Source organism: Gymnoscopelus braueri (assembly GCF_963280865.1).
Source record: "Gymnoscopelus braueri genome assembly, chromosome: 8".
In the NCBI taxonomy this organism is placed as follows: domain Eukaryota; kingdom Metazoa; phylum Chordata; class Actinopteri; order Myctophiformes; family Myctophidae; genus Gymnoscopelus; species Gymnoscopelus braueri.
This window is the reverse complement of record NC_137609.1, coordinates 21,115,681-21,132,864: the sequence shown is the minus strand read 5'-3', so window position 1 is coordinate 21,132,864 and position 17,184 is coordinate 21,115,681. Positions and strand designations below refer to the sequence as shown.

Below are 17,184 nucleotides of genomic sequence, written 5' to 3'. Positions count from 1 at the left end.
ACCCTCATATTTCACATACACATTCACAAAGTGGTGGTGAGAACTAGAGCAGAATCACACCAGTAAGCCTCCTTAACTTAAACATCCTCCTTTTTTTCCTCTCCTTTAGGCTTTACCCAAGATTAGCTCTTAGCCCCTGGTAACAGCGTTGCCTTTCTGTTATTATACATCACCCACAGTGTTTTTATAATTAATGTCAAAACCATTTTCAACACAATAATTGGATAACTGAATTTAAAGAGCCCACAGTTACATTTTCTAACTGATGGCATTTATTTGCATATATACATACATATTATTTATACATACTTTTTGTTTCTTTGAGATGAAAAAAGTTCAATAATAAACACCAATTTCATTTCTACATCACGGCTGGATTCAGCTACATAATGCCCCCTTTAGTTGTTGATGGATATTTGTCACTACATTTCCACATACAGTATGTGAAATGTGTCCTCTGCATTTACCAATCCTAACTGTTAGGAGCAGTGGACACTATTAATACAATGCACAGGGACTCACTGGGTCGGCCGGAGGGTGAACCAGCGACCTTCCAATTCCCAGGCTGCCTCTAACCACTCAGCTACTGCCACCCCGTTTCATGGATGCTGATTGCACCCATACTGTTCGTAGGCCTTGCAAACCTAAGAATGGACAGATGGACATGTGCAGCAGTACAACCAAACTCATTAGCCAAAAATTGCAGATCTGCTCATGTGTCGCGTTGCGATATGTTGAGTTTGTAGATCGGGTATGTTTGGCGAAGTGATTTGGTGTAGAGGGAAAAAAGAGCACACTAGGTGCCAAGTGGTTAAGCGAGGTTATGCCCCTGGTCATTATGGCCATAGACAAGCAACAGGAACACCGCTTCAGGCACCTCCACTCTCATGTATATCTGAATCTAACCATATAAACCTTTGGCCTCCAATCGGTCAAGAGCCTGTGTGGAGCAGCTGAGAGTTTGTTTGTTCAACAAGCTGGGGTCCTCTTGCCTGCCCACGTCTCATTATTTGAGAGGCAACAAGAAAAAGGCAAATAGATGAAAGGCGGCCCCCCGGTCGTGGATGATGCAACAAGGGCCCTCATTCTAAACAGGCAGCTTTTCAAATGAGTGGCTAATTGTGGCATCTGTTAACCCATTGAAGAGGTGTCAGCCCGGTATCATGGGTCTGTTAATTGGTACAAACAGGTAGCAGATGCAGGCTCTGGGATTGAGCATCTGCCAATTAGCAAGCCAACCTCCATGAGCACTGATTAGACAGCCATGCTGATGGTGAGAGATGAGAGTTGGGAAGGAGATGAGAGGAACAAAGAGAGAAAAGGTCTCATGGGGTATAGGGATAGGCGCAAAAGAGTTGAAAGAATTGTAAGTCACTCACAGCAATGTGGAAGAAGATACAAGACCTCACATGTGTCACTCAATGGAGGAAATCAATTCAGACGGTGCCAGTGTAACCTCAATTAAACAAGGCGCTGGTTTAGAATTTGTTGTTGTCATGCAACATTGTAAGGGAAGTGGACACATGAAACAGTAATAGTTGGAAGAACATACTGTGCTCTAGCTTGCAAATGTTACAGCACCATCTTGAGGCTAAAATGTCTTTAACAATTTGTTATCACAGCTCATTCAAATACACTGTGCAATATCAACAAATAGCCGCCAGTAGAATAGATGCCATACCAGTTCAGCTGAAAAAATTTAATGGGCCTTTGACTTGTACATATTACCATACTGTATGTACGCATGGGTTCAGATCATCACTATATAAAAATAATGGACTAAGCCACACCTCTGGTTTCTACAGGCCGAAAATGAAGCCGATTGTTCAGGAATTTGAAATCCGCCATCTTTAATATATGCCAAAAAGAGACCAGGAACAGGAACCGGAAATCAATCCCTAAAGACTGCTATTGGTTGGGTAGCTTGTCAATCAAGAGCGGGGGTGGGGAATGAATGCTATTGGATGTGTAGCTTGTCAATCAAATCATCCCGCCCCTCCTAGAGAATAGCCTACTTTATCGTTAATTTTAAAATAAATGGGACCATAATTTAGCAAAACGCATATCATGATGATTGAAAGGAGACTTTAAACTAGCGACTGGAAACATATAGTATTTATGACAATGTTTATTAAGGTAAGAAAGTTAAGTGTAAAGTTTGTCAAAAACCCATCCGCTTACATTGAGAGAATATTCTTTCTGACACCAGCAGGGGTAAAACAGCGAAACTACAGGCCTTTCATATGAACTGTCTCTTCCGTATTGGAGTCAATGTAAAAATCTCAAGCTGGCCCCTTGGCTCAGATAAACTTCTGATGGAGCATCTTATTGTACCAAAATTCTTGTGAAATTGCAGTAAAAAAAACAAAACACCGGCATATATTCCGGGAAAATGTAGATTGAGGAAATTGTGCACTGCAGCAGTAAAGACACTCCCTTCTCAGGGTCAACATTTGAGGATGCAGGTTTGGCTGCCGACTGCAGAGTGTTATTGCACGTTGCTTACTGTCAACTCTTACTTATTGATTACCTTGTATGTGACATGTTCTGATTGTTGTAAAGTTTATGTCCAACCAGTTATGGTGAGGGCTTTGTTTCCTTGTTTTTTTCCCGAACATCGGAGCCAGCCCCGGCTTAATGCACAGGCTTTAGGGGCTGCAGGGGTGTGCCTAATTTCACGATACGATACACGATATTGGGCTCACGATATCGATACGATACGATATATGGCACTTTTTCATTAAGAAAATATATATATCGTGGGACGTTATTTCAGCACACCCCTAGCTGCAGCCCTGGGCACCAAGCTCTGGGGGCACCAAACGCCTGCCCCCCAAAAAAAGACTATTGCAACAGCACCAAAATATTGTCCTAGGGCTGCTGAAGTAACGCTAAAACTGTGCCGAAATGGATCGGCAGTTACCCTGCTGGTGAAGCGGAAATATTTCACAGCACAATTGGTTGATTTTATGACTAACAAGACAAGCGTATTGCTGGCTTTGGGCCATTCCTTAATAAACATCCTTGTATGTACAAAACTGTTATTTTTCAGGAAATGTCAAAAAGGACCATGTGTATGAATCCAATGTAGTTAATTTTGTCACAAGCTTTAACACTTTCATTGGTTCAATATTTAAAAACCCACAGACACACAAAAAATATATAATAGCAGAAATAGCCTATTTTTGCTACTTGTGTGTGACACTGTAGTATGAAGTAGCAATGCCCTACCAAGTAGGGCATTCATTTACAAAACAAAAACAAAAAAGCTTAAATATGGAGATAATAGTTTGAAATTATCTAATGTTCTTGGGATGACAGTAACACAAACCCCAAAACTCTTTTTGGATTGGCCTAGTAATTCACCATACTCTATTAGATATCAATCATCAATATACAGTAACACCCCAATGAGGTTACTTCTGCTGACAAGATTGTTCTACTGGCATAAAAATAAAGCAGTTTTATAAAAAGTCACACTATTCCAATTAAAGGTAGGGTAAGTGATTTTCTTTGGTTGAAATAAGTGTTAAATAGCTCTATATTCTGATAGTACTCATTGCTATAGAGTGTTTGTTCAGTAAAAGGAGTCTCCTTGTCTCTCCAGCTCTTTATAAAACAGAAAATGCATTTTCGTTTCAGTTTGTTTCATTTCCAATTTTATCCAATCAGGACAGAGAACTCAATCAGGATATAGATTAAACAAGTGAAATTGGAAGCGATGACACTAAGAAATGAGCAGACAAAATTGGAACTGGAACACTATAAAAATTAAGCTTAAAAATGGGTACTTTCTCCTGATTGGCTGAGATTTTGACACCTACCGGAAAATGTATTTTCTGTTTATTAAAGAGCTGGAGAGACGGGGAGACTCCTGCTATTGAACAAACACTCTATAGCAATGATTACTATCAGAATATAGTGCTTTAACCTTTTAACAAAATACTTTTTGTCTTAACCCAAAAATATCACTTACCCTACCTTTAAATAGTAATCACATAAACTATACAAAAGTAAATATAAAAATAAATGAAACAAAGAAAAATTCAACATTTATAAGACAAATTGGTTTTTTCCCCCTTTTTGCATGCACAAAAAGGGGGGTGAAACTGAGGTTGGGAACAACACAAGAGAAAGTGTTGTTTGATCAGCGACATGGCTTCTCTTCAGTGACTCCTCCATCAATAATTCTGTTAGGATAAAAAACAAGATCAGTCTTAGTAGACATCACATGTGCTGTTATATTGCCTTGCTATGAATCAGTTATTTCAACATACAAAGTGCTTTTTATTTGCTGCTCTAGTTGTATGAACTACCTCTGAATCTCAAAAGACAAAGTCTTTGGACACAAGGGAGACGGCAGCCACAAATCAACACAATACAACAGGACAAACTGCAGCAGGGGAAGCTGAGACTACTTCGAACCCAGGTAACCAACTATAGTCAAAGGCCAAACATTCCTGATGAATGTGTCACAGTTCCTTCCTCAGACCACGAAACTGTTAAACTGCAGAAGAGAACACTAAAACAAGGTTTGTCTCATCTAGGTCCCCAGAAATCTGAATGTCCCAACAAACATAGACCAATAACAGCAAACTACACACTCAGCTGAAACTGCTAAACCAATGACCAATCACAGTCACCACAAAAGTACACCAATCGCAGCAAACTACTACACAGCTCAGCTGGTTACAGCAATCACAGCTAAGATACTTTAGCACTCAGCTAACGCTGCTACACCAATCACAGCTTAGCAATGTTAGGGGCTGCGCCTACCAAGGCATTTCTTCCGGAACGAACGCAGTGTATGTTTTGAATTGTTTTCAATGGGAGTGCTGCGTATTTACGCTATGCTGGGAACGCCAGCAGCGTGATATGGCGCTGAGTGTTCACGTCTGGCATTTTTATATCTTGAAATATGTTAAACTCTGGGCGTTTGGAGTGTGCCTTGCTTTTTCACCTGGGAAAAAAACACTTTGGTGAACACACAGCCATAGTGCACTAAACCAAAGGCTATGTAACGAAGTAAAGGACACGTTGTACAACACATTGCCACTCCTGTACGTACGTGAGCTATTTACGATTGACTGTATCTTATAAACATTCTCTAAAACATGAACAAAAAGTTGTAATAATTATCTTTATCTGCCCCAAAGCAATAGCACCCAGGCGTGGTTATGGCCTTGAAGCATGTGTTGATGTTTGAAGGATCAGTTATGATGTGCAAAAACTGTGTTTTCAATGACAACATGCTCAGCAATTTACATCAACAAACATCACACACTTACGCCAACTATCTTTGAAAACGCACTTGACAAAAAAGGTTTCATGATGAATTGAAAGACACCATCATTGAGGAGAATTAACTCGCCTGCAGTCCTACTGATGATCAGTGAGTCAACTATTCTATTGGAGTATTGGATTCTTGACAGGTTACTAAATGGCTACAGTCTGGTTGAGGCTACCTGTGTTGGAAGCACATTTGTTGTATGGGTGCCAACAATAACATCTGAAATTAAATGATGTAGGCCTACATTAGGTTTGGCTATTGGCTTTGGTCACCCCCCATGAATACCTTCATTTGTTCATATATCCAGTCAATGAAATAGGAGACATTTCCATAGACCCCAGGCTTGTTCCTCCATGCACATCCTATACCCCAGCTTGTGTCCCCTGCCAGCCACCATACTTGTCCCTCCTTGGCTACCAGGGGTCCTCCACTGTCACCCTGCAGTAATGAGAGCAATTTAGTGTCAAGTTAGAGTGTGTGAGACAGGGTTACACTACAACATGGATGTGCAGATCTCTTGCCAAAAACATCAGATTTTCAATCTAATAACACTTCTTGTCAGCAGGCAACACTGTTATGCGATAGTTTAAATGAAGCTTAAGCCATCAACCAGTGCATCTTAGTACAGACGTTTTGCCTGTGCCATCTGTGTGCAATGTCTAAGTGCATTATTCATGGGGGAGAGAGACTGACCTGACATGAGTCCACTCCTCCTTCCAGTTTGCCAGCACATATCATGGTTTCAGTTACTTTTCCATCCAACACCTCATTTCTGTTGCATTTGTCTCTGCTGTAAATTGTAACCTCGGCCTGCATTAGAGTGTCAGGGGAAGATCCTAAAGACAAAAGTGAAAATTCACTCGTACATTTTCAAAACTCCATTGCCATTCATAACAAATGTAGTTAGAAAATGAAAGTTAGATGAGATATGAGGTGTATATTGTAAATATACATCTCAATATTTGACGCATACAGTAAATGAACAGATACATTCTAGAAGATGTCTTAATAACACATGTGTAAAGAAATCATGTATTCTACTTGGTGCTCAAAAATGTCTAATACTACCCTTTACATGAAGGGTGTAAGGTTTTATAACTAGCTACTTGAATCACGCTGTCACTGTCACTGTGATAAAGGGAACCAGGTCTTTTGCTATGTGATATGCAATTGCAACAGTTATTGTCTCCGCCAGGCCGAAAGGCATGGCGAGAGAGTATGTTTTCGCCCCTGTCCGTCCGTCCGTCCGTCCGAAACTGTGCACACACACTCCCTGGATGCCAATTCAGAACCTCTGCCTCGAATTTTTCACATGGGCCTGTTATAGCGCCACCAGGAGGCTGATTTGTGCAAACCCATTTTTCCCCATTACTCCTACAGTTTTTAACCAAACCTCATGCAAATCGGTACACAGTATCTCTATAGTCATGTGATCAACCCTGATCTGTCTGATTTCCCATATTCCATCCTCATTGGCTAAGGTTACCATCCAAAGTTTGCAGGATTGGTCCGTTTTGAACAAACTGCCTCAAATCATGAACGCAGCTTGCCATTTCCATAAAATTGCACACGCACATTCCCACTAGGCCGAGGAAGAAATGGCACTTAAAACTTTTCACATCAGCCTCATGGTGGCGCTATAACAGGCCGATTTGCATTTTTAACTATAACTGCACCGATCTGCGTGAAACTTTGCACGCCTACTCCCTAGAGGCCAAGGAAAAACATCTGCACTGCATTTTTTACATCTGCTTTTTACAGCGCCACCAGGAGGCCGACTTATGTCAAATACATTTTTGGATATTAATCCTTCAGATTTTATCCAAACATCACGCAAATCGGTACACAGTATCTCTATAGTCATGTGATCAAGACGCATCTGTCCGATATTTCATATTCCATCCTGATTGGCTAAGGTTGACTTCCAAAGTTTGCAGGATTGGTCCGTTTTGAACAAAATGTCTCAAATCATGAACGTGGCGCGCGATTTCCGTGAAAATTTGCACGCACATTCCCACTAGGCCGAGGAAGAAATGCCACCCTTTTCACATTGGCCTATTATAGCGCCACCAGGAGGCCACAATAACTTACCTGACCTGGCGGAGACCTGTGCTCCGAGGAGCACTTTTTCTAGTTTCCTTCTACTTTACTTTTATCATGCTGCATATACTGTAGTTCCAGTGAGGGGAGGCTGCTGAATTTAGTTTCTATATTTAAAATGTCTTTGTCCTATTTTATTTGTATTTAGCAACCAACTTGTAATTGCTGGTCTGTTACGTTAATGTTTTTTGTTTGTTTGTTGCGTGAATAAGCCCTTTTGGTTTCCTGCCTCCTCCTAGTACTTTTTTGTCTGTTATGTTTTCATGTCTTTTGTATTGTCTTTTAACTGTGCAAACGTCTTGGTTCTAATACATCCAGCCTATTCTGCCTCACCTTGTGATTTTAAGGCTCCCCATCCAGTGATCCATGCTTGGCGCTCAGGGGAGAAGTTAACACCAATATTGGGCAGACATACAGGCCTCACTTCTCCTAAAGCAGAAATATCAAGCTGAAAGTTGGACAAATATACCCACCAGAAATATACAGGTTGCATTGACTACAATTAGTTGCAATTCATGTATATGTTGGAAGCGCACTTACGTGAAAATGTGAGAGGTGTACTGAGCCTCAGCAGAGCAATGTCATTGTCACTGGTGTCTGGGTCATATCCTTTATGATTGATTGTTCTTTCTACTCTATTGCTGCTAATCCACATCATTGCAGCCAAGCTCACACCACCAGAATGCACCGTCCACAACGCAGGATTGGAGTACCTACTGTAAGGTGGAGATGAGAAACAGGTGACAGGTCAACTATGAAAAAAAACATTTTGTTTGTGTGTGTGTGTGTGTGTGTGTGTGTGTGTGTGTGTGTGTGTGTGTGTGTGTGTGTGTGTGTGTGTGTGAGTGAGTGTGTATGTATATATAATATCTCTCACAATAATATTTCACAATAAAGTCAGTGTTGATTTAACTCCAAGTGTAAAAATGTACCCGGGCCGTAACAGTCATGCTACTATATCCTGCTATCCTCCTACTAAAAGTGAGGATACTTCTGTCCTTCCTTCTGTGATTATGTCTGTCTGTCTTCATCCATTTTTCTCCTCAGTGGGGTGACTAATCGATCTAAACTTGCACATGGGCATTGGCTATTGGCAAACGAAAAGAGTGACAAAGCCATTTTCCCACTTTTTCCAAATGTAAGCCGTTTATCAACATTTTGTGAACTCTCACTCAATTAAGACTGCTATGGGCGTGTCATGGGGAGTGACTCAGAGAGCAGTGTGTGCCATGGTTAATTGATTGGCAGGTGTTTCCAATTTCTCTTACTGCCTTTCACCACCAGCAAAGCTTGTCACCACTCATCCCTCCCCCAACACCACTGAAGTGCCTTTGAGCAAGGCACTGAACCCCCAACTGCTCCAGTGGAGCTGCTCAGTGGCCAATAGTGTAAGACTGTGGTTGTACTGGTCAGCTCCCAGGTTTTATTGTGTGTGTCTACGTGCAGGGCGTTGCTGAAAATGAGCACTTGGCCTCAGCTACTACCCTGGGTAAATAAAGAACAAAAAAAAACAAAAAAAGCTGGCTTGTGGTGCAGTTTTAAATTACTTTGATTTAAACACACAGCAAAGAGCAGACTCAAGGCTGGCCTACACGTGGCACACCACTATGTGGTGCACCACTATGTAGGTGTGTGGTCAATAATGCACAGAAGCTTGAAATACAAGACTGTTCCATCAGTTGTGTCAGCAACAACCCACAGTAGCACTCAGCATGCTACAGTGACATGACCAATCGGTGGACACATGCAGAGTAAAATGAGTCCAGAGGAGTTTACAATGTAGATTGGGGTCCCAAAGATAAAGATTATATTGAATGGGGGTCCGTGGCCTAACGCATATCAAACTGGAGGTCTAAAAGAATAGACTCACGTTTGGAAGCAGTGAGCAGCAGACACAATCCAGTATGGGCTGATAATGGAGCCTCCGCACACGTGCTGACCATTAATTTGTAGACTGACCTGCCATGGCCAAGCCCCCCTCACCGCTTGTGTGCCCCCCACAATACGAGTCCTGGGGGCTGCGTCACTCACACCACATTCTGAGAAACAGATTTTAAAACAATTGCAGATTTAGGCAACAAGACAAAGAAAAGAAAAACGGTTAATTCACAATTAACTTCAAATATACTATTTAATGCTGGTAACCAGGACACCAGGCAAATATGAAATGCAGCACCCATCAAAACAAGATGCCATCCAATTCTAAACCATACACTTAGAATCTGTAATCAAACAAACACACATATATTTATATAAATAGCATACATACTGTAGCATTTGTAACAAGCAAACAAAATGCAACTGCACAGCCATTATAACTAGCTTCTTCTTTCAGCTACTTCCCACACAGTGTAACCCAGTATAACTCTAGCATCTACAGAAATTAGACAAAAAAGGTACTTGCACGCATACAGTACTGTGCTTTAACTGAGGAAGGCTGATTGGCTAGCTCTAATCACCAGTAGACTAGGCGGGAATCCAATAGGCAGAGCCCAGATTACCAATGAAATGTTCACGTAACTTATTTTACTGGTTTTTCCAATTTCACTTATAGCCAAAGTAAAGTTAAAGAAACAGCTTACCAATACAGCGCAGGCTGACAGCAGGGACTGTGCAACTTTTACTGAAAAGGGGAATGACACACAAATTAGTTGTATGTAAAGCTGCAATCCATATGTTCATGTCCTAGTCTAGCCGCAGTACCTCCATTGAGAGCCCATTCCTAAAACAGAAAAGTTCTATATCTGATTGTATTAAATGACGATAAACTCACCAATATTGACATGAAAATGTTTGAGAACCACTGCTCTATCAAGCACCTGTTCTCTATCAATCTCCAATACAGAAATAGTTCAAAACTTTCTGACAAAAATACTGAAAAGGCTAATAAACAAAATTACAGTACAAATGAATCATTCTTATCTTATTCTCATAAATACACACATTACTTTACGTACATCTTGTTGATCTACATGTAGATCTGCTATTTTCACAACATTCGCCTCTAATATTTGATAATTTGGCCAATGTCTGACCATTGTTTATAGTATAGCGGGGTGATTACTTACTGATTTCTGACACACTAATGGTCTTATTTGTTATTATTATTCATTTTAGAGGCATTACAGGAATATAAAAGTCGTTAAATTGTCACTTTAGAAATGTGCAGATACCCTGTATACACTTATAGTGTATGCATCTGTGTCATTTTAGACTTCTTTGGCTATTCAAAAATAGCAGATATACAAGCTCATAGCGTGGCGCTTGTAGATCTGCTATTTTTGAAAAATCTTGAACATTTTTACAAATGTTTGAATACCGGTATATATATTATTTTAAAGCAAACATGTTTAAGTCAAATCTTTTCTTGGGGGAGGGGGGGTCCCTGAAACAAAATATTTTGAGATGGGGTCGATGGCCAAATACATAATTTTGGGGGATCCTTGACATGAAAAAGTTTGAGCACCACAATATAGAAACATAAGTTTATCAGAAAACTGTTTGTGGAATCGGCCTCAGGATCTTAATGGGTTAAGTGGTTAAAAACATTGTGATGTGGTCCATATACGTACCTGTGTGTTAGCAGTGACTGGATATATTTTCCAGCTGTATATCCAGACTTCACTTTCATGTAGCCTCCATGAGCCATGGATCCTACACTGATCTGAGTAGAAGACACATAGTCCCCTCTGTGGAATATACAAAGCAACAAAGTCTCCGTGTTCATTTGACTAGACTGAGTGTATTTGGTTACATTTGCACACCCTCAGAGATACAAACAAATGAATTAACATTGAGGATTCTACTGTGTACGCAGCCCCCCCCCCCCCCTAAAGTGTTGTGCTGTAATAGTATTGCTGTCGGGTAGAAACCTTGTATCTATCTTCATATTTTTTTTTTTTCTCTCCATAAATTAAAGCCCTAGTTTATCGTGCAAGTGTCACACAAAAGTACCAAAAAATAGCCGATCAGACAAGAGCTTGTAGATCGGCTATTTTTGCTCGTTTTGAAAAAAATGCTGAAAGTGAAGGTCAAAGTGATTCATTCTGTCTGTGTGTTTTACAAATATTGAACCAATGAAAAGTATTAACAAGAGCTTGTGACTAAATAATAACTACACTGGATCCATTGGAACACATTGTTCTTTTTGCACCTCTTGTATCCTATCTGTTCACACGTGGCTTTTCCATAGTCGTCGTTCCAGCCCTCCGCACACACTGGCTTCCATGTCTGACCTTCTGGAGAGTAGCTCTGCAGGATGAAGTTGGTCCCATGGAGGCGAACTAGACAGCAGAGAACCTGGCGTTAGGATTCCTAGTTGTGTCAGTGTCACAGCTATTCACTCACTTCCAACAGGACATTAGACATGCTTGTTCTGTAGGGCAGTGGTTCTCAAAGGGGGGTTCTTGAGGGTGTTCCAGGGTTCCCCCAGTTAAATGATTGACAGTTAGGAACCAAATGTACTCTCACTGAGGATTGTGTAGATTTGGTTCCCAGAGATAAAAATCATATCAAATGGAGCTAATCAAACTGCAACTGTGATGAGACAATGTGAAAGGGACTGTTTTTTCCCCCCAGTTTCATATAGATTGTGAAAATGCAGACTGTAAACGTTCAAATACATTGAAATCTGAAAATAGCATAAGATATATTAAAAGCGTATGTTGTTAAAGCTCAAATGAAGAAGCGGATTAAAAGCATTGACAAAACATGCGTTGTAAGAGCGTGCATGTGTGTTTCTGCTTACAACACTGGGATTCGTCTTGTCCCTGAGAGCAATCCTTGACGCCGTCACACCACTGGGAGGCGCTGAGGCACGCCCCACCATTACCACACGTCTTCCCCAGCAGACACTGGTAATACACTGTAATACACACACACACACACACACACACACACACACACACACACACACACACACACACACACACACACACACACACACACACACACACACACACACACACACACACACACACACACACACACACACACACAGATTTTCTATTCATGAATCCTATTTATAAACCTTTGTGGGTTGACTATGAAAGTTTTCTGTCACATGAAACCAGTGGAAGTACATTGCTCAGTAAAATTTCTAGTTCAGTTAAAGTTAAAAAAAATACTAGGCTGTTACAAATTATATTTCCTTTTTATTATCAATGCATTGCCGTGTAAGTTAGACATTTTATTAGATATACATATTATATATTAATAATAGTGAAAATAGAAGATCTACAGTCGCATCACGATGCGTTGTGAGCTTGTAGATCTGCTATATTTGAAATACGGCAAGTAATTCATAATGTACTGTTTCCTTCCTAGAAATGTAGTGGAGTCAAAAGTACAGTATTTGTCTTCGAAATGTAGTGGAGTGAGAATATAAAATACTAATACTCAAGTAAAGTACAGATACTCAAGTAAAAGTACTTTGTTACTGTCCACCACTGCATGAAACGTACAGTAGCCTACTTTTAGCTTGGATGATCAACAAACTGATGACTGTGATGTCAGAAGCATCAGCATCATTTCAATGGAACATGAACAATAACTTACAGAAGTACCACAGCAAAACTCCCGCCACTGCAAGGATGGCTAAGACTGACACCACGGCACACAGTATCCATTTACAGTGGATTCTCTTCGATTCTGAGTGATGGTACAAACAAAACACGGGAAAACACTTTTTTTGTTCATGCTTTTTCTCAGCTTCTTGATTTGAGGTTCAACAATATTCAATTAGGTATCAGGTATAGGTATTAGGCTTCAACTATATAGCATTCCGCATAGTCCACTGTAACGTACACTGGTAAGTTAAAAATACATTTAAAATAATTGTGGTGGTTAGGTACTGTGGAAACATGCAAACTCTTGACATTTACATAAAGGAACAAAAACTGGTTCAACAGCAGTCATGACAAAAGTCCCAACATACTGTGAAGAAATAATCAATACATATATATATAATAATCAACATATTCATCTTTATTGATTCTTCTTAGCAGCGTTCATTACAAATATTAGAAACATGCAGTGGAATTTCCATGACAATCTTGAACCTCTGGTAATAAGTGTTTAATTGATTTGCTGATATTTAAACGTGCCTAAGAAATTAATCATGTCATATATCATGTCCTGACACAATAATAAAGCACACTTCAACCCGCAAAATATGAGCAAACACTGCACCTAGAAAATTACACATTACATACCGTACATATGCTACATACACATTATGTAAGAATGAGGTGTACAAACTAATTGAATAAGGAGTACTGTACCTTTCCTCTGGGTTGTATTCTCTGTTTGTGCAGGGGTCACAGGGGTCACAGGGTGGTGTGTGTTAATGATGCTGGGGGTGTATCGGGGGACACTATTTGAGGCGTGGTCTGATGGGAGAGGGGGATACACCGGGGCATAAGGAGGCGGTCTTTCCTCCCCATATTGAAACCCTCGGTTTACATAATCAGGACCTGCTGTCTGTGGGAAATCAGAAGGAAATTAAGATGATTCACTGTTCTCTATAATCCAACAATGACTAATGACTAATGGCTAATAAAGGAAACACAATTTGGGTCTTACAGTATGAATCCTAATGTTGATGTTGGAAATTGATTGATCAAGTCAGTAAGACAAAACAAAAACATTAACCTCTATAACACTCTATAGCTAAAGTAATACTGAGTAAACCAATACTTAGTTGACCGGTATCGGCTCTGTATTGGTCTGCTCTTTCTTCCCGTCAAAACCAAACACTCTATAACACTCTATATACCTAAAGTGATACTGAGTAAACCAATACTTAGTTGACCGGTATCTGCTCTGTATTGGTCTGCTCTTTCTTCCCGTCAAAACCAAATCTCAGGGAGGCTAGGGTTCAAGTGGTTAACCCATTTAGACCTGAGGCCGATTCTAAAAACGCCTTCTAAATCCTGATCTAAGTTTTCTGAAAAACTTCAAATATTTTTAAAAACTTACAAAAATGTTATGTTGCTATATACTGTACATAGCAACAGAAACCCCAAAAGGGGTTCCCGTCCTGAAGGGTATAGTAACAAATAGGGGTTCCCGCCCAAAATGGGTAGCCCTGTAATTATGTGAAACTATAGTAGAAGAGAATGTTTCCCCCACACATGAATAGTGTCAAATAGTATATAATATTCATTAGTAGGTAAGACCGTAGTCTAAATGTTGTTCACACTCAACTTTATATATTCTGACAATCTGAATATTATACAGTCAAGACTCGATGGTATGCAGGCCTGCAAATAACTGTCAATGAATCAGGATGGTGAGGCTAACAGAGTTGGAGACACTTTATAAAATAAAAGTTTAGGCAAACATTAAACACTCAGGTTGGTGGTCAAGTAGTTCAGTGGTGAAAGCAGGGATCAGAACATAGCCCTACACAGAGATAAGAGGGAGCTTGTGTCATAGGACCAGGCTGTACTCAAAACAATAAATACCAGGCCTGTGCCATGATGTCTTTGACTCTATAATATTCAGATGGTCAGAACATAAATAAAACCAAGGGTGATCAACATGAAAATAAGACAGTATGGTCTTACCCAGGCTTATAATAGTCAAGTAAAACAAAGACTAATGCATATCAAATGGCAGGCCCTTGACAATTAAAGGCTGAGAATCACTGCCCTGAGGCAAACATTTGTGTGATGGACTTGTTTCCTGTTGTATGCAGCCCTGATGAAGGCCTCACTGTCTGCTGAAGTGTTATTGATTTATATCTTGAAAGAATTTGCATGTGCCCAGCAGACACAGAAACTACATTTACCTGATCATTGTTCATACTGATGCCCCTTATAGTGTTCCAGGAAGTAGGTTGCCAAACCTGTTAAAGGTTAACAAACAATGAGATGGCTCGATGTATCAATTCATGAAACTCAAATGGAAATGGTAATATTTCATATGATTTGCGTATTTTATGTTACATATCTTGTCAAGTCAAGTGAAGTAGTTTTGTCAGTCAGACAGATAAACACAGATGAGTTAAAGGTTCGGTGTACACTATACAATAATACAGTAATTAAGACAACACCAATTTAGGCTTAAATAGAAAGCACACTCTAAGATTTTAAGACATACCCCATTATGAAAATGAACTAATCTAATTTCCCCAAAACATCATCCATTAACTAACTGCATATAGTGATTTTACACAGCATTTGTTTATTTTATCCCAGAATTTGTCTGACTTACCTTGAAACTCCGTTTTTTTTAACAGTCTGATTCTGTCTATTCGTTTTCCTCTCCTCTCGCTCTCTGCCTCTCTCTCTGAATCAGGACATTCCTCCGCTATGCCAGGTAATGAACAGCCATGGCCACACCTTTCCCTGTGTGTGCTTAAGCTAGTGTGCTGTGGGCCAGTTGATGTGTGGTGATACTTGAAATGACATGAACAAACAGTAAGCATTCTCTGATCCAGGCCAAACTGATACTAGAGAAAGACAAATGTGTTCTTCCTAACCAACGCTTGTGATAAAGTGAATAATGTGAAAGCAATGCGTGCATGGCCATGGCAGTCCAGTAGTGTCCATCCAACAAGACCACATATTGTTTCCTCATTAGCCAAACATGGGTTACTAAGTGCTGTAGGTCAAGTACTATGGCCCTGCCCTCATTGTATTACTGTTTATCTATCTAACATTAAAACCTGCTTTATATCTTATCCAATAAGAGGAAAACTGTTTACCTAAAAAGTTCCAGATGACGGAAATCAAGCAAAAACAAGTTACAAGCTATCATAATAAATAAACTTTATATCACCAAATTAAAACGGAAGATTTTAACAGATGCAATTTTGCTTGATTTAGAAGTGTCATTTATAAGAAAAAATGTAAATTTAATTTGAGGAATTTCATTTGTTCCATAACTGAAACTTTGACAGATCTGACGTTGCTAAACAATGGCCATTGAAAACTACTTCTGCTATACACAATTATGTAATCTAAGCAACTGGAAACACCATCGTCAGGCAGTTTCACCTGCGGTTTCTTGAATGTACACCGTCAACACAGGACGCGGTAATATAAAACATATTTGACAATGAGTGTAGTTGGCTCCCACTACACCACGCCTACAGATCAAAGACCTTAGAATGTGAGTGTCATCATTCAACAAGGAAGAAGTCCATATCTTGACACAATCAACCAACCTATTTTTGTGGCAATATAAACACTAATTTAGTGTAATAACCCTAGCTAGTAACATAAATATATTAACCATATTGATGCCAATGCCTCTACAATTAAAGAATCAAAAGATGCATATTAAAGAGGCGAGAAAGCAGATTTGACTCTTACACTGTGTGTAGGATTTCTCAGTCTTCACATGCCCAAAGTTTCCCTCAAGTGTTTAATCAGTAACTGGGTATTGTCTCCATCAGGTACTCACAAAACTAGCATAAATTGCGAGTTTGTGAAAATGACTTCACACAAACTGCAATGGCCTCAGGAGGACTTTGAGACTTAGTCAATATTTAACATGGACATATGACTGTTACGTGCTAGGAAAAGGAAATACTTAATACAGCTACAAGGAAAACATACTTGAGTGTACAGTCAACGGAACATCACGTCAACTGTCCCTGTCTGACTGACATTAGTATGCCATTATTATTTTTAATCATGGTGATGACCATATACAGCAGAGTACGTGGATTGGTTGGATGTGTCGGAATCATTGGCAAATAATCTGACAATTTCATCTGTCACTTTGTTTTAGGGCATTGAAAATACAATCTCTGAGACCTACTGTACAATAGCACACCTAATAAC

General features: G+C 39.8%; 1 protein-coding gene across 1 annotated transcript; it reads right to left on the bottom strand.

Annotated features, from left to right (window-relative positions):
• Window positions 1-353: 353 nt before the first annotated feature.
• tmprss2 (transmembrane serine protease 2) lies at window positions 354-15,743 on the bottom strand. Its single transcript, XM_080435539.1, has 14 exons — window positions 15,608-15,743; window positions 15,183-15,239; window positions 13,672-13,870; window positions 12,947-13,039; window positions 12,138-12,254; window positions 11,544-11,673; window positions 10,963-11,079; window positions 9,973-10,013; window positions 9,261-9,429; window positions 7,931-8,106; window positions 7,724-7,819; window positions 5,984-6,126; window positions 5,576-5,728; window positions 354-4,190 (listed from the first exon to the last, which is right to left on the bottom strand). Exons 2-14 carry the CDS (start codon window positions 15,195-15,197, stop codon window positions 4,182-4,184), a joined length of 1,458 nt encoding a protein of 485 aa, XP_080291665.1. The 5' UTR covers window positions 15,198-15,239; window positions 15,608-15,743; the 3' UTR covers window positions 354-4,181.
• Window positions 15,744-17,184: the final 1,441 nt, after the last annotated feature.

Excerpts from the sequence above, each read along its gene's own strand:
- tmprss2 (XM_080435539.1), bottom strand. Across the intron at positions 11,080-11,543 it reads GAACAGATAGGATACAAGAG|AGGGGACTATGTGTCTTCTA; the intron begins GTGCAAAAAGAA and ends TATATTCCACAG. Across the intron at positions 6,127-7,723 it reads GGGAGCCTTAAAATCACAAG|GATCTTCCCCTGACACTCTA; the intron begins GTGAGGCAGAAT and ends TTTTGTCTTTAG.